We start from the raw sequence: 22,383 nt of genomic DNA on the forward strand, positions 1-22,383 counted from the left end.
CCCACAGTCCTAAAACATCATTGTTAGGTTAATTGGTTTCCCTAAATTGAATGAGTGTGTGCATGGTTGTTTGTCCTGTGTGTGCCTGTGTTGCCCTGTAAATGGACTGGTGACCTGTCCAGGGTGTACCCCGTCTGCCGCCCATAGACTGTTGGAGATAGGCAGCAGCTTCACCACGACCCACTAAGGAAGAGTGGTAGAAAATGACTGATGAATTCCAGATTCTATTTAGCATCAGAGTAGGCAGGCCACATTGATGTTATAGTAACCTGTGTTCGTATGATCTTCAACCATTTGAGTAATTGCGTGTGTGTGTGTGTGTGTGTGTGTACATGTGTGGGTGCGTGAGTTTGTGAGCATATATGTATAAATACGTGTGTTTGCGTTGAGTGAGTGTGTGTGTGTGTGTGTGTGTGTGTGTGTGAGCATGAGTTTGTCACCTGTAAGAGTACATTGTAGAGCAACAAAGGCAGTTAGACCCAGCTCCAGAAGGTAGCAGCAGTCCCACAGTAGCAGCAGCCCCTAGGTGATAGAGGCACAGAGCTGGACGCAGGGCACTGAGTCCTCGCCAAACCACCACACCCAGCCATGCAGGCTATGCCGGGGGAACCAGTCCCCCTGGCGGCCCAGGGCCTCCACTAACCCCCAGGAGCAAGACCGCCCCACACCAAGTAGGAGATACCCTCTGAGTCTCCAACACATTGGGCAGGCACCAGCTCACCACAGCAGTTGAAGGGAATCCGGAACATTGTATTTAACTCTGGAGGGCCAGTCCCCAAGAGGTCTAGAGGGAATTATACCAACCAGATCTCAGCGCAGCCCCAACCAGCCCTACATACCTCCAGGTGCCATAGGCCACCAGACACGGGCCCACCACTCCAGGAAGTGGCCCGTGCACCCACAAAGACAACACTCCACCAAGACGGGCAGCCCCCCTCCTAGACCCAGCCATTAAAGACCCACAGGTCATCCCCACACCCTAAGTCCCCACCTAGCTGACACAGGCCCTGTGGCGGGAGATAGGGGACCACACTATGCCCCCCAAGCACAGCCCCCTTCCCTTGTGTGTGTTTGTGTGTGTCTGTGTTAATGTGACGTTTTGCGATAAATGCAGGTGTGTATGTCTAAAGTGCATTAAAATTGGGGTTGTGTAACACAATTTTTGTTTAGTGCTCCTAATTGATGCCTTTGAAAAAATTAGACCCTTTTGATATTTTGTGAGCTCAGTGGAAACTAGGGCCAAAGTTTGCTACTGAGCAAATATCAGGAAAAATGTCACTTTGCCATTTGACTTACTACTGTATAATTGATCGCGGTTATGAATTGCAGAAGACTGATTGTTAACATTATATCAAAATGTGCTTTTTTGTTTAAATTGGATGTTACATTAATGTTGGAAAAAGTTCAGGTCATATCCATTCTGAATGTTAAATGAAATATACAGAAACAATTCCTAACATTTCTCATGAGCCATGCTCCTCTGAAATATCCTAATGCGTTTTGTCAAAAGGTTTTCCTCTTTCATTGGGTCATATTTTCAAAGCTCATTCAATTAAATCAATCATTAATTCAATTCAAGGCTGGAAAAAATATCTAAGTATCCTCAGATTCACAAGACATCGTCGAGACAGGATGAACTAAAAGAAATCAGTGTTTTGGGTAGCCTCTAGGGGCAGAAATTGAAAATTGCATCCAAATATTTTAAATCTAATGCAACTGGAAGAAAGTGCTGCAAACCTGCTTTATAGCAGCTGTTTGTTTGTTCCTTTATGGACCTTTTAATAACATGTTTGTGTGACAATTCTATGTTAATAGAAAAACATTAATGATTATTGCAATTCTCCCCATATATTGCCCTGAATTTTACATTTACTTTATTGTTTGAAAATGTATTCCTTGAATTTACTGCAGTTCATATTACAAAATAAAATTATAATCAGTATAATCATTACAAAAATAAAAGTCAAATATCTGAAATCTTACACTGAATTTGGTTGCAAAGATTTGGTTGTAAAATGTGACACAAATAAAACAAAAAATTAATGAACATTTGTTACATTTGTTCAAATCAAAGCTTCTTTTTAGTGAAATGAAACAATATTAATAAGCCATCATTGATATAGATTATAGTTAAACTCCAATTTATAGGTAGTATTTTTTTTTTACTTGATTTCAAATATCTCTGTTTAGTTATCTTTTTGCTTGATGGGAGAAAGGTTTCTGTCACAGTAGTTTGTGTGTGAAGATGAAATTATTTCTCGTTCTCGCTGTTGCATCGTTTATGTGTCTGAACTGCTGTGTGTGCAGGATGGCAATGTTTGAAAAACAATTAAAAACTTCCTGATCTGTGTTTCTATTGGTGTTTTTAAAAATATGGTGATAAGAATATATTCTGGGTTTTGTACTGAGTTATTATATATCTCTCTCTAGAGTTGATGCATGTTTGAAATAAGCATGTCCTTCAAGCTGTATTTTTCCCCCTTCTGAACCAGGGAATGTTCCAGATTCAGCTGTAAAGCCAGTTAATCAGCCGTTATCACATCCATATGTCGTTTTGAAGTTGCACGATTGAACACTTTTTTTGTTGTCTTATGGCATGACTTCTGCTAATGTACTGCATTGCATGCTCTTGTAAGGCTTTCAGGCTATTATATATTTAAAACAGTTTTGTGTTTTTGCCGTTGTGTTCTGTATCTGTATGTAAATGTGCCTCAGGAAGGATTTTATGTATATATTTATGTTCTTGTTTTCTGTGTTGTGCCTTGTGTATGTTATTTTTGGGTGGTTATTGTACTTTTCCTTGACCCTCACTACCCTTCTGAATCCTTTCGCCTTGCACACAAGCTTTCCCTCCAGATTGTGGCTCCCTCTTCCCGCCTCCTTCTTTTAGCCTTCCTTTCCTCTCCTTTCCTCTCCTCTCCTCCTATGTTGATGAGATACGGTGATTTCTCTTAGGGGAGGCGTCAGTCCATCCTAGTGCAGCCCCGACTTGCGCCTGTCCCACCCCGAGTAACCAGGTAATAACCCAAACCGCCAAACCCTCACTCCATCCATCACTGCTGCCTCTTTTCCACTTCTGCTGTTCTGTGTGTATCCCTGTCCATAATCAGCACCCTGTAAAATCCACTGCAGGTCAACACACTGACAGCCCCACTTTATTTTGCCATTCATCTTCGCTGGAAAACACAAAGAGGTCTGTCACAGAATATTTGCACAGAGCTTACTGAAGAACCTGAGAGAAGAAGTGACAACAAATAATTGAAAATCATAAATGTCCTAGTGTAGTAATCATTCAGAGGCCGCTACATAAATAGCTTTGTAGTTTTAACCAAGTAAAAGAGGATAATAGAACATTAAAATACATGCATGCATAAAAAGGAGACATTTAAATGTTAATAAATAAAAAGTGTTTCTTTAAAGTTGCAAAAAATATATATAGAGATAACAATGGGAAAATTCCACATCCAACAAGCAGTTCCAGGTTATTTTTATGAAACTTAATGGTTACAGCACTTAAAGGTTAGTTTTTACAACACACTGGTTACTTTAACAGAACTAATGTTATTTTTTGGAATAAACAAATTACATTCATTTAACTTAAATGATACTTTCTGGAACGTACAGGTTTTTTTCACAGAATTCACAGGTTACTTTCCTGGAACTTACATTGCATTTTACTTTCACAGAACTTGTATTTATGACAGTAGATGTGGTGTTTGCTGAACTTACAGGTAGCTTTTTGGGACTTACAGACTGGTTACTGCCTGGAATTTGGGGGTGACCTTCATAGAACAGCTGAGTTGTTTTAAAACCTTTACAGAACTTAAAGGTTGCTTTCACATAATTTACATGTCACTTTCTGGAACTGACAGGTTGCTTCCCATAACTTGTAAATTCTTTAAAGTAAACCGTCAGATCTTCAGAAAAGTGTGGATTGTATTACATATTACAACACTTCAATTAATCCCTTCAGTCTGACTAGATCAGGGTAGCTCCCAGTCTTGTATGCACATATAAACTAAACTGATCTTACACTTCGGAACAAGATAATGAATACATTACACACATTAGGTGAAAATAAATCTAGATATTTCAATTCCACTAATAGTCTTAAGTCATCCAAAAATTCTTTGCTGTTTGCTTTCAGGGAGCTAGTCTGTCTCAACATTTTCTGAAGTGGTTTTTAAGGCTTTCTGGAAGTTTTCTTAAAGTGAGCTTTGCGTGTCTTCTCTTGTTTTTTGTCCAGTATGGGACTGGGATATTGTGAACTGACACTTTAAAAGACAGGTAAACTGTTAAGTAGAGGACTAATTAAAGAATGTTGAGTCTAAAATATTTGTTGGAGCCTAAATATGATTCTCTGTCTTTAAACTTTGTTAACTTTTGAATTTTCAATCAATTTACCTAAAGAAATTGGGTGAAATAGTTTCTCTTTGTGAGTGATTTGCAACAGAGAGGTTAAAGATCCAAAGAAGCCTTAAATGAATAAGGAGAAAAGGCATGCAGGAAACAGGGAGATCTAAAATTGTTCACCTGATGAATTTGGCATGAAAGAAAAACCCAAAACAACTGCACACCAAGACATTGAACCAACAAGGAACAAATATACTGTAGTTAAAAATAGAGGGAAGATCAAATTAGAAAAGAAATGCTGAATAATCAGCAAACCCGACCCAGGTGTTTGAGAAGGGCAAGTGCAAATCTAGGAAATCTGAAAATAAAAGTAAAATACAGAAAATAACAATACTAAAAGAATTGTTTTGCAAGACAATCTTCAGAAGAATGAGAAATTTAAAAGGAAAGAAACTCAAATGAGGCATTTTTAAGGAATAGAAGTTTCTTTATGCAGTGCCATGATTTGCTTGGCAAGAAGCAAGGTATAACTTGCGGAAGTTACTTTTCCACTGCTTCTCAGAACTGCGTTTTCCTCAGAAAGTTGCATTTTTCTGACAGACCTCTTGCAGCACTTCACCTGAACAACCTCAGAATGGAGTACTTATGTATCTCATTATTATATGTTGACAAATCAGATAATCATGTTTCTTTGCAAAAATATATTAATTATGTGGTTTATACTGGTTAAAAATATCTGTGTAAAGAGTTTGCACTCACCAAATGAAAATGCCAATGTTGCTCATATTTGTTATCAGCAATCAGTGTTGACTTGCCTGAAAAATTAAATATCCATTCAAGGGAGGTCCAGGTTAACTATGTAGCTGGATGTTTCAGGTCACCATCATAGACATGATATTTCCTTGAAGAATGTAGATGGAGAAATGTAGAGGCTCAGACAGAGCGGCATTGTTTTTGTGGATCTATAGAAAAGACAAGATAGGGTACCAGGGGAGAAATTACTGTATGAGGACGTATGTGACAGTGGAGCAGGACAAAACACAGACAGCGGTGAGGTGTAAGGCTGGATTAACAGATAGACTGGAAATGGATAAGGGATCCGTTCTGAGCATGTATTTGTTGGCAACAGTGATTGACTGGCTGGCAGACGAGGTCAAAAAGGAGTCTCCATGGAGTATGATATGTGACCACTGTGACAGTATCCAAGGTTAACCATCTAAAGCAATGGGCAGTGCCCAAGGGAGGTGAAGAAGAGGACAGGCAGTGTGAGGTTGATGGAAAGGAAGTTCAGGAGTACTGGAGATGGTTTACCTGACCAAATACTCCAAAGATTTGTTTTTTGGAGTGACTGTAGTGGACTGGATAAGGATCAACTACAGGTCCTTCTCAAAATATTAGCATATTGTGATAAAGTTCATTATTTTCCATAAAGTAATGATGAAAATGTAACATTCATATATTTTAGATTCATTGCACACTAACTGAAGTATTTCAGGTCTTTTATTGTCTTAATACGGATGATTTTGGCATACAGCTCATGAAAACCCAAAATTCCTATCTCACAAAATTAGCATATCATTAAAAGGGTCTCTAAATGAGCTATGAACCTAATCATCTGAATCAACGAGTTAACTCTAAACACCTGCAAAAGATTCCTGAGGCCTTTAAAACTCCCAGCCTGGTTCATCATTCAAAACCCCAATCATGGGTAAGACTGCCGACCTGACTGCTGTCCAGAAGGCCACTATTGACACCCTCAAGCAAGAGGGTAAGACACAGAAAGACATTTCTGAACGAATAGGCTGTTCCCAGAGTGCTGTATCAAGGCACCTCAGTGGGAAGTCTGTGGGAAGGAAAAAGTGTGGCAGAAAACGCTGCACAACGAGAAGAGGTGACCGGACCCTGAGGAAGATTGTGGAGAAGGGCCGATTCCAGACCTTGGGGGACCTGCGGAAGCAGTGGACTGAGTCTGGAGTAGAAACATCCAGAGCCACCGTGCACAGGCGTGTGCAGGAAATGGGCTACAGGTGCCAGCATTCCCCAGGTCAAGCCACTTTTGAACCAGAAACAGCGGCAGAAGCGCCTGACCCTGGGCTACAGAGAAGCAGCACTGGACTGTTGCTCAGTGGTCCAAAGTACTTTTTTCGGATGAAAGCAAATTCTGCATATCATTCGGAAATCAAGGTGCCAGAATCTGGAGGAAGACTGGGGAGAAGGAAATGCCAAAATGCCAGAAGTCCAGTGTCAAGTACCCACAGTCAGTGATGGTCTGGGGTGCCGTGTCAGCTGCTGGTGTTGGTCCACTGTGTTTTATCAAGGGCAGGGTCAATGCAGCTAGCTATCAGGAGATTTTGGAGCACTTCATGCTTCTATCTGCTGAAAAGCTTTATGGAGATGAAGATTTCATTTTTCAGCACGACCTGGCACCTGCTCACAATGCCAAAACCACTGGTAAATGGTTTACTGACCATGGTATCACTGTGCTCAATTGGCCTGCCAACTCTCCTGACCTGAACCCCATAGAGAATCTGTGGGATATTGTGAAGAGAACGTTGAGAGACTCAAGACCCAACACTCTGGATGAGCTAAAGGCCGCTATCGAAGCATCCTGGGCCTCCATAAGACCTCAGCAGTGCCACAGGCTGATTGCCTCCATGCCACGCCGCATTGAAGCAGTCATTTCTGCCAAAGGATTCCCGACCAAGTATTGAGTGCATAACTGTACATGATTATTTGAAGGTTGACGTTTTTTGTATTAAAAACACTTTTCTTTTATTGGTCGGAAAAAATATGCTAATTTTGTGAGATAGGAATTTTGGGTTTTCATGAGCTGTATGCCAAAATCATCCGTATTAAGACAATAAAAGACCTGAAATATTTCAGTTAGTGTGCAATGAATCTAAAATATATGAATGTTACATTTTCATCATGACATTATGGAAAATATTTAACTTTATCACAATATGCTAATATTTTGAGAAGGACCTGTACTCCGAGCTTAACCTGATGAGCTTTTCTGGAACTAAAAAACTAAGTTTAACACCACAGGCTCTGCCAACTTTAAGCTTGTTATACAGGCTTTCTGAAAGGAGCCCAGTAGTCTTGCCTGTAGGACCTGTATATCTGAGTTTGGCCCAAAGGCCAGATTTGGTCAGATAGGGTGGATTTCTTCCTCTAGGTCCAGGTTCAGTCTTTGCCTCAGGTGGAAGAGTTTAACTGTTGTTCAAAAGTGATGGTATGACAGAGCAGGGAGCAGATAGACAGACTGTGGGTTTGTCTGCAGTAATGCGAACAACACTTGAATCCACATGCTGAATACAAACAGCTGAGATGAGCTTCATGCATGTGGTGGTTGGGCTCCACCTTTGCAATTGATTGAGAAGCTCCACCATCCAGACGGAGCTCGAAGTAAAGCAGCTACTCACATCAAAAGGAGTCACTCGAGGTGGCTTAGGCATCTGATCAGGATGCATTCTGTGCGCCCTGTGCGGTTTTCTAGGCACATTCCATTGGGAGTAGACCAGATCTGCCAGAATGAGCAGAAAATGACGCTGAAGAGTGGGTTGTCCGGGTTTCCATACTGGACCGGATGGATGGATGGATGGATGGATGGATGGATGGATGGATGGATGGATGGATGGATGGATGGATGGATGGATGGATGGATGGATGGATGGATGGATGGATGGATGGATGGATGGATGGATGATAACTCAGGTTGAGCCATTTGGTAAGAAAGCTGGAGAGACAAGAGATGGTTTGGAAATGTGCAGAGAAGAGATTTTGTAGACAATAAATGTTAAGGATGGAGCTGCCATGGAGGAGAAAAAGAGGAAGACCACATAGAAAGATCATAGATGTAGTGAAGATGAAAATGAAGAGGGTTTGGGGATGGAGGAGGACTGTAGGGATAAAATGAGATGGGGGCAGATAATAAGCTTGCAGTTTGAAATAAAAAAAACATTATTCATGTAATTTGAATGCAAAACATTTTTTTGACAAATAAATGTGAAAAAAAATAAATAAATAAATAAAACACATACCTACTTGTTTAACACAAACTTCAGCACAGATTTATGAGCAATACATGAGGCAATAATTGTTAACATTTTGGGCTGTTTTGAATTTTTAAAATGTTTTAAAATGTTCCCATTCTTGTCAGTGAATGCCTGCAAGTTATTAAAATTCCAATATTAATTCTCTTTTAACTATACCTTATTTCCTGAAATGCCACGTTTTGTTTGTCACCATGCATTCATTAACACATATCCGCTTACATTTGCCTTCAGGGTTTCATCCGACCCCCGCCCACCCCCACCCCCCAACACCATCATCACCACACCCTCTGATAATCACTGGGAATTATATGAAATCTCCGTATCTGTCCCAATCCTTCCCCAAAGAACACCGTTTACTGTGTTTTCCGTGTCTTTCAGTGAGTTCGTGTTTGGATTTTTGTGTTTGTGTATGTGTCCAGCACCTGATTGTGTTTAGTTGATTGTTGATGTGAGCCAGCTGTTACTGTGTCAGACGATGTCCAAAACACTCATTCTGTATTTTGATGTTTGTTTAAAGTTCTTTACCTAGAAAGCTTGCTGCTCTAAGGCATACAGTTTTAAGTTGTTAGTGATAAAGCCCATAAATACAACAGGTTTTATTTTTAACTGTGAGGTGAGAAAGATTGAACACTTTTCTTGAAATATCCTTCTTCCAAATTGGAGTAGATAGAGGTGATTTGTAAGACATGTTTTTTGTGCACACCTGTGTCCTTATATAAACCCTAACATTTTAGGGCTCCACTCAATGTGCTGTGTTTCTGTCTCCAGTACTGAAAACTTCATTGCCATTAAACAGAAAGACCACAACACTCTAATTAAATGCATTAAGTAGTTAAACAACAGCCACAAAGAGACAAGCAAGTTTGGTAAGTTAAAAAGGATGTCAGTCAACATTTTGCACTGTGTTTGTTCACCTGCTTGGTTTCTGAGTTTAATAGACATGTGTATCAGCCTACACATGGGTATTAAACTACGCTGTTGGTTGTGTTTGAGAGTAACAGAACAGTTGTCACTCAGGTTGTGTTACTGGCATCCTATTATTGCTCATAGCACCAGTTAGCAGCTCAAAGTGTTTTCGTTGTTTTGGTTCTGATTGAGAAGAGAAAAGGCCTGGTAGTTCACATGAAAATTTGGGGGCAAATTTAACCTATTTTGTTGTTGTTATTTAATATTTTTTAAACAAAACAGAAACCTTTTCATTCACAGTGATCACAACCACCAGATAAACTTTTATCTGGTGATAATTTGCTTTTAATCTTTTTCTTTTCTACTGGATGCAAGCTGTTCCCCTTCCTTTCTGTCTCTTCTTTGCAGCACTCCATTCCACTCACATTACAATAATTCATGTCACGTATATAACACATAAGGTAATCTCATGCATGCAGGTTTTACAGGGCTTGGTAAAGAAACATGTCATAAATTACTGGCTATAACCAGAAATTTCCAAACAAATCCATACCAAAATATTAGTATAATAGGAGTTTTAGAATTGGGGGTAATGGACTTGTTAAGTATCTAACCTCATTTAGCTGTTGTCTTGTGAACCATCTCAGGTTGGAAAAACAAGAATTCTGACCTGATAATAATAATATTGGGGCCCGTTCAGTCCTTTCATCATTGATTGCTTGACTGGGACCAGCTCAAAGAAACAGCTCAAACTATGCTACTTTTGTACTCCTGCTCTTTTGGGGGACCTCTAAGGTGTTCCCAAGGCAGTTGTAAGTTTCAGTTCAGAACAAAATTATTAACCCCCAAAGTACTATTTTAAAAGAGCAAAAATATTTAACAAAAAATTTCTAAACATAGTAGTTGTTTTTTACAATGGATACTTTTTTTTCTACAAAATAACTATTTCACAAAAATACATCTTATCCCTCCTCTGTACTCACCTTTTTATTGAGCCATTGTATGAGCCACTGTTGTGCAAAGATGTGCTTAAAAGTTCTAATGCTAAAAGCTTGTAAAATCAGGGTTAACCTGAGGCGTATGTCCTAATTTGATCACAGTGTAAAAACTTCAGTAACAATTGGAGCTTTCACCTGACAAAATATCATGCCAAAAATAAAAGAAATCAGTTCAAACGAGATGATGTTCACAAAGACATAGAAGGATAAACAATGTTCTCACAGCGTTCCGAAGTGTCAAGGACTAGAGCGGAAATTATCATGATGAGAGTACATCAAAGAGCCACAGAGTACAAATCCAGCCTGACAGAGGTAGCTTCCTAAAGATTTCAAAGACCCTGAAAAGAAAACTGGCAACAAATGTGTCTAAAGACCATAGAACAACTGCCAAAACACTAGTAAATAACTTAGCCAAGTCAGCAACTACAGTCTCAAAGAAGACAGTCACATGAATAGACTGAAGCCCATGAGAAACTCCACTTTTGCATGATACCTTCTAGACAGATTAAGGAACTCTAACGCCAACCTATAAAAAGATGCGTAATGGAAATGTCTCCTCTTGTCAAAAGAGAGCAAATTTGAAATCTTTAGCCATAGAGACGTTGCTTCTGTTTAGAGAAAGAAAGGGGTAGCGGTGAAACCCAAAGGAACACCTCTGGAACTGGGAATCCTGTCAGAAGGACATCAAATGTGGGGAAGCTTAAGAGAGGTGCCAAAGAAGAATAGGGCAGGATTCCCCAGAAGACATGTCAGAGACTGTTTGAAAAGTGAAAAATATAAATGCAGGCTGTTATCTTGCAGAAACTATACACAGTTGGCTCTCTGGGGCATCTGGGCATGGGGGGAGTCAATACTTTTGAGTCTGGGTTTTGTTTATTTTCCAATATCAGTTGGACTTAACTCTTTAGTACCCAAGCAGACTTTAACCTGGAGGTTGAGAAGTGTGATCTCTCTGTAGTAAAGCATGCAGTTCCTTTTATTCATAAGAGGGACCACTACCAGGTAAATCACATCCACCCTTTCATCCTTGCCACCACAGGGTTCTTTTACCTATATAGTGGCAGCGATAGACACCAATAGAGCACCAATATTTTAGACTGAGATTGTATCAGTCTAGTTTAGGAGAACTTTAAAGTACTTTTTCCAAGACCAAAAGTCGTCCTTCCGAGCCTCCCTTCCTTCTTTTCACGCTTGGGTTTTTGCATTTACAACTAGCCTACCAATACTTCCCAGCTGCTTCTGAAGCTATACAGGCTTAGCTTCAAATTTAATAGGTGGCTTTCTTTAGCCCGATCCTGCCCTTTACATTGGGTATCCACCACCAAATTTAGGGATTAGAACCGAACAGCGTCGTCAGCAATAGCATACATAAATAAATAAAAAATCAATGGCACCCTAGAACATGGGCCACTAATGCTTTATGTCTGCTACATTCTGAATGCCAGAAAGTATTCAGAATGCAAAACGTTTTCTAGTTTGCTGCAGGGGAAATACTGAGGGCTAATAACAACTCAACTGAACTCCACTTCAAACACTCCAAACTATCTTCTTCAGTGTCCTTGTAAGGTGTGTACTCCTGATGTATTTCACTTCTTCCATTGTTAGCAAAGAGTCAGGGAGACAGGGAGTAAACCAATTACCTTAAAGTTCCCACAAAATGTTTGCTAGAGTTGAGTCTGCTCACACATAGCCCCTCTTTAGACATTCTTTCCATCAGTCTGACAGCAACTGACTGCGTGCTGTCATGCCTGAATGAACACCCTGCTGTCTTTCCTTAAAGTAACCCATGACAAGTTTACATGTCATATTTGACATGTTAAACCACTTCAGAGGAACACAAACATAGTAAAATTTGTCTAAAATTATGATAAACTTTTCTGGGTCAATAAACAAATAACATTGCTGTTCAAACTTAAACAATTCATTCTTTATCACGATAACTTTGCACAGTTATTAAGCATTCTTTCAAAACGCCTTAGTCAAATGTGAGCAGTGATGTTAAATGCTCTGTTTCACATTTGGACTGCAGTCTGACCTAAAAAAGCAGGACACACACTGCAGTCAGTGCCAAAGGGAACAGTCAGTCCACTAAAAGATCATGATTTCCTAGAGTTGACAGTAATTGTCTTTGACACTTAGAAGTGCAAAACAACAGTATGACATTTTATGTCTTTGTTGTACCAATTATTTAACAAGTAATACTTAAATAAGTAGTAGTTTCAACTGACTGTTAAAAATAAAAAGATTACATCTTGCAGAAAGAAAATAACCTCTTGATTACCTTTATTTTAACATTTTCTGCGAGACTGCACTGAAACACCAATAGTTTACTATGTATATATGACTGTAGTTATTTTGTGTGAAAGAACTCGTGTGTAACATCAAAGAACCTGGCACTTAAAAAAATTTAAAAGTATTAATTGTTACATTGAGCATGTTCGGGAAGGGTAAAAATTAAAATGTATTCAATCATTTTATTTTTACAGTACTACTTCACCTTTTGGGAAAGCAGGTCTATTGTATACCTATCAGGCTTAACATTATGACCATTATGAAACAGGTGAAGTAAACAACTGATGTCTCTTTTTCATGATACCTGTTAATGGTGGGCTATATTAAGTGGTACAAAAATATTTTGTCCTCAGAGTTGATGTTTTAAAGGCAGGAAAAATGACCAGATGTAAGTCTGGCAATGGCCAAATTGTGATGGCTTCATAGCTGTAGACAATAAATGCTGACCGCTCTCAATCACCCAAAACGCTACCGGAATGATGAGCATCAGAACTGGACCCTAGGGCAATGGAATAATGTGGTCAAGTAGGATGAATCTTTTCTTTAACTTTATGTGAATGGCCAGGTGTGTGTTCAGTGCATGCCTGGGTAACACATAGCACCAGAATGTACTAATGAAATAAATCAAACTGGCGGAGGCATTGTGATGCTTTGGACAATGTTCTACAGGGAAACACTGGGTCCTGCCATCCTTGTTGATGTAAGATTGAGACATACCATCAACCTAAGCACTGTTGCAAACCACGTCCACTCTTATATTGAAACAGTGTGCCTTTATGTAACCAATTTCAGCAAGGTAATGCATCCTGACACAAATCAAAAACCGTTCAGGAATGGTCTGAGGATCACAACAACATTTTTGAGGTTCTGACCTGGCATCCAAATTTCCCAGATCCTAATAAAGCATGTTTGGGATGCGCTGGACAAGCAAATCCAATGCATGGGGTACGCACCTCACAACAGGTTTTGAGAAATCTGCTGCAAACATCTTGATGTCAGACACCACAGCACATTTTCAGAGTTCCAATGTACTCCATGTTTTTGAAGGGCCGGGGCTTTTTTGCCAACAAACGGGGGATCAAAACACGATAAGGTGGGTGGTCATAATGTTATGCCAGATGAGTGTATATTGAATGGTGCAGTGTCCAACCCGGTGCAAATTCAGTTTACATTCAATTTCCACTACATACGGCCCAATTCATTCCAATGATGGTACAACACAGACAAGTTCAGTTAAACATAAAATCCTAATAGTTAAAAAGTTATCTGTCTAATTATTTTTTAGCATTCAATACACAGTATACTCTTGCTGCAGGCTGTTTAATCAGCTGAAGGCTTTTTACATAATTTCTGGGCTTTCTCATAAGGAATAAATGACTTGGAATAAATGGCTTGAAGTCTTGATCTGGACATCCAAGAAATACTGTGAAGAGTAGTTTTGTCATCGGCTAAATTGGGACGTAATAGAAGTAAAGATAATAATAAGTTTTTATTTATACATTGTATTAAACTTAAAGACAGAAACAATATGTTATTTTATTTTTTTGTTGTGTATGGGCAACATTGAGCTGTTAGGGGTGTGCATTGACAACAAGATGTCTCCAGGAAGGGACAGAGTTCAGAGTTCAACTGTACAGCAAGAATAATCATACTGCAGGTCTTTACTGTTGCAGCTCATCATGGTCCAAGAAGCATCGGTAATGCAGAGATGACTGCATAAGACAAGCCTGCATAAGCCTGAGGGAATGCTTGTATTTATATTTATATAAGAAAATATGAAATTCATAAAGTAGGAAAAAAACAAAGAAACAGAGATAAAAACATCTATTGCATCAAAACACAAATGAAGCATTACATAAAAGCAAAACACATGAGAGATAAATTCGCCAAAAAGATCCAATAAAATGAAAAAAAACAAACTGAACATTTTCAACGTTGGACTGTACATTGGGTAACGAACTTTGCCAGAACTCTAGATGGGGGGAGAGCAGGTCATTTACCAATAAAAAGCAGTTTCATGGGAACTTTAGTATAATTTTAAAAAATCAGCACTGTGTCTTGTTAGGGATTAAAGCATTTTGCTTGCTTCTATAGCTCCTACTTAGGAATATCCATGCAGCAGCTCTGTCAGCTTTAAGACTGAAGGTTCTGTTTAGAAGCTAACAATAGTAATAATTTGGGGGATTTTATGCTTTACTACTTCTTAGATTTGTTGCTGATGTCAATGTGGCTTGCATGTTTACAGGTATAAGCTGATCCTTTAGTGTTTTAGTACATTTAGTGTTATGGTACTTTAGTGTTTTAGTACATTTAAGATGTTTTTTTAGAATTTTCTTAGTGTTTAAGTTTTGCAGGTCATGTAAGAACATTTAGATGATATTTAGTTGATTTGTGCTCACTGGTAATGAAACCTCCTTTGCCTGATGCCCGTCACACGACAAACACTCCTCACTTCTCATCCCAGGAGAATCAGGATCTTTTGGCCTTGAAGAATTTTAATTCCCCTTCATCTCTTCTTTCTCTATGTCCCTTTTCCTGTGCTGCCATTTCTATTGGTGTTCGTCATGCATCGACTTCGTAACTCATTTGGCTCTTTCTCTCCTCTCTCTGTGTCTCCTCCTCTGACCCCTAATCATGTCTTTTTACTTTATGATTCCGTCTTGGTTTCTGCTTTGATCATCACTTTTACATGTCTTCATTCCCACCAACTCTTACTATGTTTAAATGTAACATTTTGCCACTTCAAATCACATGCTTTCTTTCTTGTACTTTTCTTATTTTTGTCGGATTCTTCCTGCTTTTTACCTTCTTCTTCTTAATATTATTTTCTCCACATGACTTAATTGGACGTATCCTTATTATAATTCATCATCCCTCCCATCGTTCATTGAATGGCCTTTCTCCTACGACCATTTCTCCCTCCTCCCACTCTTCTTTCCCTTCCCCTCTCTCTCTATCTCGCTAGGAGGACCAGCTTTCCTCCCTGGGTTCAGCAGACCCCGGTGTGAAAACTGAAGGTGGAGGGGGAGGTAGAGGAGGAGGAGGAAAACAAGAAGGAGCGGTAACCAACGACCAAGGCCCCCGAAACTCTTCCTCTGGCATTTTCTCCAACACATCACCCCACAATGGAGTCGTACCCCAAATTGTAGACCTTCCCTCCTCACCCACTCCTGATTCGCAACCTAGTCAGAATGAAGAGCTTCGTGGCAATCTAAAGACAGCTTCACAGGCAACTGGAACCACAGCAACGGCAACTACAGGAATTACAGATTTAAGGGGGGAGTAGGTCAAACACAACAATGAGGATCCAAATCAGAGAGAGATGGCACAAAGGAAAATACATTTCCCCCATCCCTGTTTTGTTTCCATTTTATAGAAAAAAAGGCACTTTCTTGGAAACATACATGTGTCTTTACGACACGGGCAAGAGAGAGAAGAACACTGTGAGGGAGAAAAATAATAACGACACTGTATAGTGCATAACACATTAACACAAAGGGCTCTTCAATAGACTTGATGCTCACAGGGAGCTTCAGACAGTATCATTCTTGCAGGACAAGACAATGATACTTTATCACCTACTTTAAGTCTGGCAAACAAACCAACCTGCTCTTTGAATTCATTGCCTCTCTTTGACTCCATCACATACGGATCAAGCACTCAACACTTGCACCCCAAAGACTTCAGAGTAGCCTTTAATGAGGGAGCGATACAAGCTGTAAACAACTACGTATCCCATGGACCAGCAGTGCCTTTTAAAAGTATCCATATCCCTTGAACCTTTTCACATTTCGTCTTGTTACAATAGCAAACCTATATGTATTTTACTGGAATGTTATGTGAACAACACAAAGTTGTGCATAATTGTGAAGTAGAAGGAATAGTAGAAGGAATGGTTTTATCTCAGGCCCAGTCAGCTTGGACCGAGAGCATCTGTAAAAGTCAGTATTCATGTCTTATCACAGATTTAAGTTTGAACTTTGACTAGGCCATTCAAACACATGGATATGCTTTGATCTAAACCATTCCATCGTAGGTCTGGCTGGATGTTTAGAATCACAGTTTTGTTGGAAGGTGGACATTTGCCCCAGTCCCAAGTCTTTAGCAGCAACTTTCAGGCTTTTTTTTAGTATTGGCCTATATTTAGCTCCACTCATCTTCCCATCAACTCTGACCAGCCTTAATGTCACTGCTGAACAAAAGCATCCTCACAGCATGATGCTTCCACCACCATTTGTCCTCACTGTGAGGGTGTGGTCAAGGTGATGTACAGTGTTCACTTTCTGCCACACGAAGCATTTCGCATGTTGACCAAGTTAAAATTTAGTCTCACTTGATCAGAGCACATAATACCAAAAGGCTTGCTGTGTCCCTAACATAGTTCCTGGCAAATTACAAACGGGACGTTCTTCTCTTTAAAAAAAAACGATGTTGCCACTCTTCCATAAAGGCCAGATTTGTCAGCTGCATGCAGCTCCTCCAGATTTACAAAGGACTTGTCAACTGCTTTTTTGTTTAAGGCTGCTCTCCTAACCTGTCAGTTTAGGTAGATGTCCATGTCTTAGTAGGTCTGTAGGTGTGCCAAACTCTTTCCTTTTTCAGAGGATGGGTTGAACAGTCCCCTGTGAGATGTTTAAAGCTTGGGATATTGTTTTAGAACTTAACCCTGTTTTAAATGTCTCCCTGACCTGTCTGCTGTGGTCTGTAGTCTTCATGATGCTGTTTGTCACATAATGTTCTCTAACAAACCTCTGAAGACTTCACAGAACATCTGGATTTATAGTGAGATTAAATTACTCACAGGTGAACTCTACTAATTATGTGACATTTAAAGTTAACTGGTTGCACTGGGCTTTATTTTGGATTGTTATTTTTGTTAAAAGGCTTTAATACCACAAATCTTCAGTTTCACAATTATACTCTTCTTTGTGTTGGTCTATCACATAAAATCCCAATGCCATTCATTGAGTTTTGTGGTTGTAACATGTCAAAATGTAAAAAAGTACAAGGAGTATGAATATGTTTGCAAGGTACTGAAGGAGCATCCATATCCTGAACATCCCAGGCTGCAGTGTTTTACAGAAGAGAAGTGATGATGAACTCTGGCTTTTTCCTAGTGCCTTTGAGAGTTGTTCAACAGGGTTTAACTATAGATGGACACATCTGCATCCATCTTAGCTTTGTTAGATGGAGAATTCAGTTATGGCCTGAAAGGGTCATAAGGGTTTGAGTTGCAGGAAAAAGAAAACATTTTGGGGAACTTTTGTTGTGCATTCTTCAATCAAAGGGACTACTTGTTTTCGGACTGAGCTCGTGCAATTTTTCTCTTCTCAATCTCAGAACTGATACATGATAAACTGGTGCTAAACAGAAACAAATGGTGCCATTTTACCAAGTGAGCTGTCTGTGTGTCTGCCATACCACTGCCTCGCTGTCTTTTCTCCTCCTCCTGCAGTTTGTCTTTGACAAGACATTTCCCCCTAAACATGTTCTTGATGTGCCTCTGTCTCTGTTATCTGTGCATCCTGTTTTGCTCTTTTTTCAAATGGGGTTGTTTTCCCTTTCTCTAGAAGTGCACTATTTCAATTTCTGGTTGAATTTACAGTTTTCAAAAGCAACTGCTTCATTTAGAATAGAAAAATTAGCTTACAGACAAATTATTTTATTTTATTTTGCAGCAAAGGATCAATTAATTCCCTTTGAGTGACATAACTCTAATTTTCTACAACTTCTCCTCAAACTGCTTCTCTAAGTGCAAATAAAATCCAGTGAATGTTGATGGTTATTCAGTGGAATGTATTAAATAATATTTTTCCATACAAACAGATCATTTATAACAACATAGATTGTCTTAGACCAGCCATTAAGTGCCTGAGATAAATGTGCTTAGACAAGCTCAACCAAAGGGTTGATTATATTTCACCCACATTTAAAGAAAAATACTTTAAAATGTTCTTTATTTTAATCAGATTTGTTCATTTAAAAGAAAGAAAATCTGAAGTTTATTTTATGGTAACAATAGTAGAATAACTTGATGTGATTTTGAGAATAAATGTTGTTTCATATGTTTAAAATTCCTAAAAGCACTATTCTTTGAAGTGTTTCTAACATGCATTCATATTCATTTTCATTTTGAACTGTATGTTGTAAGGTTTATGTGTTGTCCCAGTCTGCATCACATTCTGTTTAAATGTGCCGTGTGACGCGAGAGAAGGTCAGATGAAATAGTTTAGATTCATTCTAAAACCAGGGAATGTTAAACCAAAACTTAATTACATTAGCAGTCTTAACACAGGGACATGTAGGGCTACTTTATCCTTTCATTGTGAAATCTACCTGTGTCATGAATGATCCGTGACCTGAAGTAACATTGCTGTGAAAATACCTCAGTGACTCAGGTAAACAAGCAGTTGCCTCAGAGCTGAACACTAACACATACAAATAAAACACAGGATGAGTCCAGCTTTCGAGAGACTGCCACTGAGCAGATGCTCGCTCAATATCTATGCTTTAACAGCACCTGATCAAGCACCTCTGCCCCGTTTCTTCTCTCTCTGTGTCTCCCCTTGTTTTTCTCCCCCTTCTAGCCACTCTCAAAGCTTCATGGAGGACAATGTGGAACGTAATTGGCTGATGCACCATCGGCAGTCTTCGGGGTGGCATGGCCAAATGTCCAGAGCCCTCTCTCGTGATGCGATTGGCTGACAAAGGGAGAACTTGGGCCGTTGGTCCTATTCTCTTGTCTCTAGGGATGGTGCAAACCCCCAGCGGACCATGTAAGGAAATGCTGGGATTTCTTCCTTTTTTCATTTTACTTGGGCCCTCTCTCTCTCTGATTTGACAAAGGGATTGAAAAAATGTTTTTGACGCCTCACTGTTGGATCCATATTTCACCTATTAAAGATGGGCTGGACATATTTTGGTGTTTGTAAGCCAGCCGAGCATGCAAAGAACAGCTATGCAGTCTGATCAATCAGCAGGACGGAGGAACGCACAGGCCAAGGACAGCATGGTTCTCACATTAACAGAGAGACCTAAAGTGTAATTCAAAGGTGCTTGACTTTTCTTATTATTTCAGTCAAAGCTGACTCATATTTAAACCTTGTATTTCTCTCTCCCTAGCTCTATTATTACAAATTTTGGTTGTTCTTTGTTCAAACTTTATCTCACTTTAATATTTTCCTTGATTTTTGACAGACTATGTTTTAGCTCTTCCTTTCAGTTGGAATCCCCTTTTTGGAGTTTGATTTTAAAGGAAACTAAATATGCACAGCCTATTTCAAAAACTGATGAGGAACAAATCTCTTGCCTCGAAGATGACTGGAAAAACTGCGCAGAATGTTATTTATATTTCTATAACGGATTACTCTTATTATAGTATTTAAGGAAAACGAAACTCTTCATCAGACATCCTTTGGAGGAGATATTTATTTCTTGATAAAAATCCAATGGAGTGATCCATTTTATATGAAGGGAATTTTCATACTAAGACAATCTTAATGAGAACAATGTTGCTCTAAAGCACTGAGGGACAAACTTGTGTTCAACCTACTCCCCCTATATGACAGTTTGCACGTTGCTGTGACCAGCCTGCTCTTTAAATTTGGGTATTAATATAAAAAAATAAAAGAAAGACACGTCAGCGGATGTTTTCTCTCCAACAATCACCGAAGAGCTCTCCATTTATGGACGATTGAAAAAGCTGTTGGAAAAGGACGTTTGTTTCATGCTGACTGTGTATTGTGTAGTTTTACCAGAGCAGGGGGGAAGAACCTGTTGTTTTCAGTGTGCCCATATTTCTAGTCGGATTGTTGTAAAACTATTCATTTATTTCTGCAGCTGGATTCTACTGACACCAGTCTGACCTGAAAAAAATCCTTGCCATTTCTGCCTGACATGAGAACAGAGAGATATGTTAGAGGTCCTGCTGAAACGAGTGAATGTGTTTGTACATACATAAATGTATAAATGTGCGTGTGTGTCAGCTAAATCTTGTGTATATAATTGGATATGTGTGTGTATATATGGTATGTCTGTGTGTATATAGTTTGTTTGTACATGCAGAGTGTACAGTTATTTTTTCCTCTAATGTTTCTCTCTCTTTGTATGACTAGGTCTTCTCAAGTTCCAAACACCAAGGCATGGAAAGGTTTCTACACATTATACTAACAGCTTTCAGAGGCACCTTTTACATGCAGACTTAGAAATAAGCCAGGCCTGTCACTTTTAGCAAATTTCTCGAATAAGAAGCTACTTACCTAATGTTAAGCTTGCACTCATTTTCTGACCAACTTAAAAGCTTTACTAGATACGATTTGGGTGCGCAGGCATTGTTTGTACATATTATAGTCAAACCAAGACCTTTTTTTGTTTTTCTGTCCTCTGAAATCTTCATTTGCATTTATTAAAAAAGTTCTCAATTTGCTTTGAGTTCTGTCACTTTTGGTTTATATGATATATGTTTGAGAGTGGTTGTTACTCATAGGTATATATTTAATCTGACAACCCTTATTTATGTTTCTTGAAATTTTGCTTCCCAAATCCTGCCGCTCATGGAGCCGCTTAATGCAGGCAAATCCGTCCATGAAAGTATACTGTTATTACTTAAAATTGCTTGTTTTTGTATAGGTCCTAACTAAATAAGTGTGCCTCCTCCTTATACTCTTACTAACCATAGATCCATTTACTCTGCTGGTCACACATCTTCACACCCTCCTTTACAAGCCATAGACCCCCGTCCCCCTCAGATCTCCTATATTGTTGTTATACAGGACAGAACTTTGGGGATTTTGTGTATATTAATGGAAGAGTGATGTTGAAGAGTGTTTTGCAGCTATATATGGATTTGTTATGAATGTGGATATTCTGCTAGTTGAATTATTGTAATAATAATGATAAGCATTGCCTCTTTGATTTTGTTGATTAATTCCTATGATGCAGTTGAAGAAGATGACAGTTTCTTTCTTTTCTTTCTTTTTTTGAATACACTGCAATTTATATTTTTTGGGTGGGTGACAGCGAAGATAGAAATACATAATTAAATAAATAAATAAAAAAATATTTGAATTCTTACCTTGTGGTGTATTGTTTTCAAAAGGACCCAAATGTTTAAATCAATGGGAATCTATTTTATGCTTTAATCAGCAAATCTGATTATTACAAACAAATGTGCCAGAACAAACTACAGAGTTTACATTTTTATTATTTATTGAACTAAAACAAAGTCAAAATTAAAAACAAATCTGTGAAGCAAAACTAAGTACATCCTTGTTGCTTTCTTACAATTTATGAGGGAAGGTAGCAGCTAGAAGATGATTACCTGATCATCATCGGTGTGACCACCTTTATAAAAACAGGAGTTTTTGAACTATATTATTCTACAGAGAGAAAGATGGAAACAATTCAAGGTTGTTAGATGTCTTCCAGATGTGGATGTCCCAGCAAATAGTAGGCAGCATTACGGTAAGTGCAAAAGATTTAATAACAAAAAACTCACTCACTAGGAGGCAGAAACCAAAACAATAAACGTGCAGGTAAAACTGACATGGGCAGGCTGGCAAGACAGGCTTGACGGGAACAGCAGGACATGAGCATGAAAAATGTTTCCGCGATGTGTGATTGAACAGGTGTGTATTTATGGAGGGTGAACCAGGTGAAGCAAGACAGATTAACTAGGTGCAGGTGAACCGAATAAACTTAATTGACAGGAGAGAACAAACGTGACTGGAGCAAAACAGGAATTCAAGAACACAAACTAATAGAAACAGAACTAGAAA

At 38.9% G+C, this 22,383-nt stretch overlaps 1 protein-coding gene across 10 annotated transcripts in view; it reads left to right on the forward strand.

The window, feature by feature from the left end:
* Positions 1 to 21,679, forward strand: part of syngap1b (synaptic Ras GTPase activating protein 1b) — a 257,294-nt gene extending 235,615 nt beyond the window's left edge. For 7 of the 10 annotated variants that reach the window (XM_047362203.1, XM_047362192.1, XM_047362193.1 and 4 more), the window contains one exon: positions 15,573 to 21,679. In XM_047362203.1, coding sequence (XP_047218159.1) covers positions 15,573 to 15,893 — 321 coding nt within the window. In that variant the 3' untranslated portion in view covers positions 15,894 to 21,679. Of the gene's footprint in view, positions 1 to 2,955; positions 3,018 to 15,572 lie in introns of all 10 variants that reach the window. The other 3 variants (XM_047362194.1, XM_047362195.1, XM_047362196.1) reach the window with 3 other exon arrangements.
* The last annotated feature ends 704 nt before the right edge of the window (positions 21,680 to 22,383 follow it).

The sequence above is a fragment of the Girardinichthys multiradiatus genome, chromosome 3 (assembly GCF_021462225.1).
Source record: "Girardinichthys multiradiatus isolate DD_20200921_A chromosome 3, DD_fGirMul_XY1, whole genome shotgun sequence".
NCBI lineage: Eukaryota > Metazoa > Chordata > Actinopteri > Cyprinodontiformes > Goodeidae > Girardinichthys > Girardinichthys multiradiatus.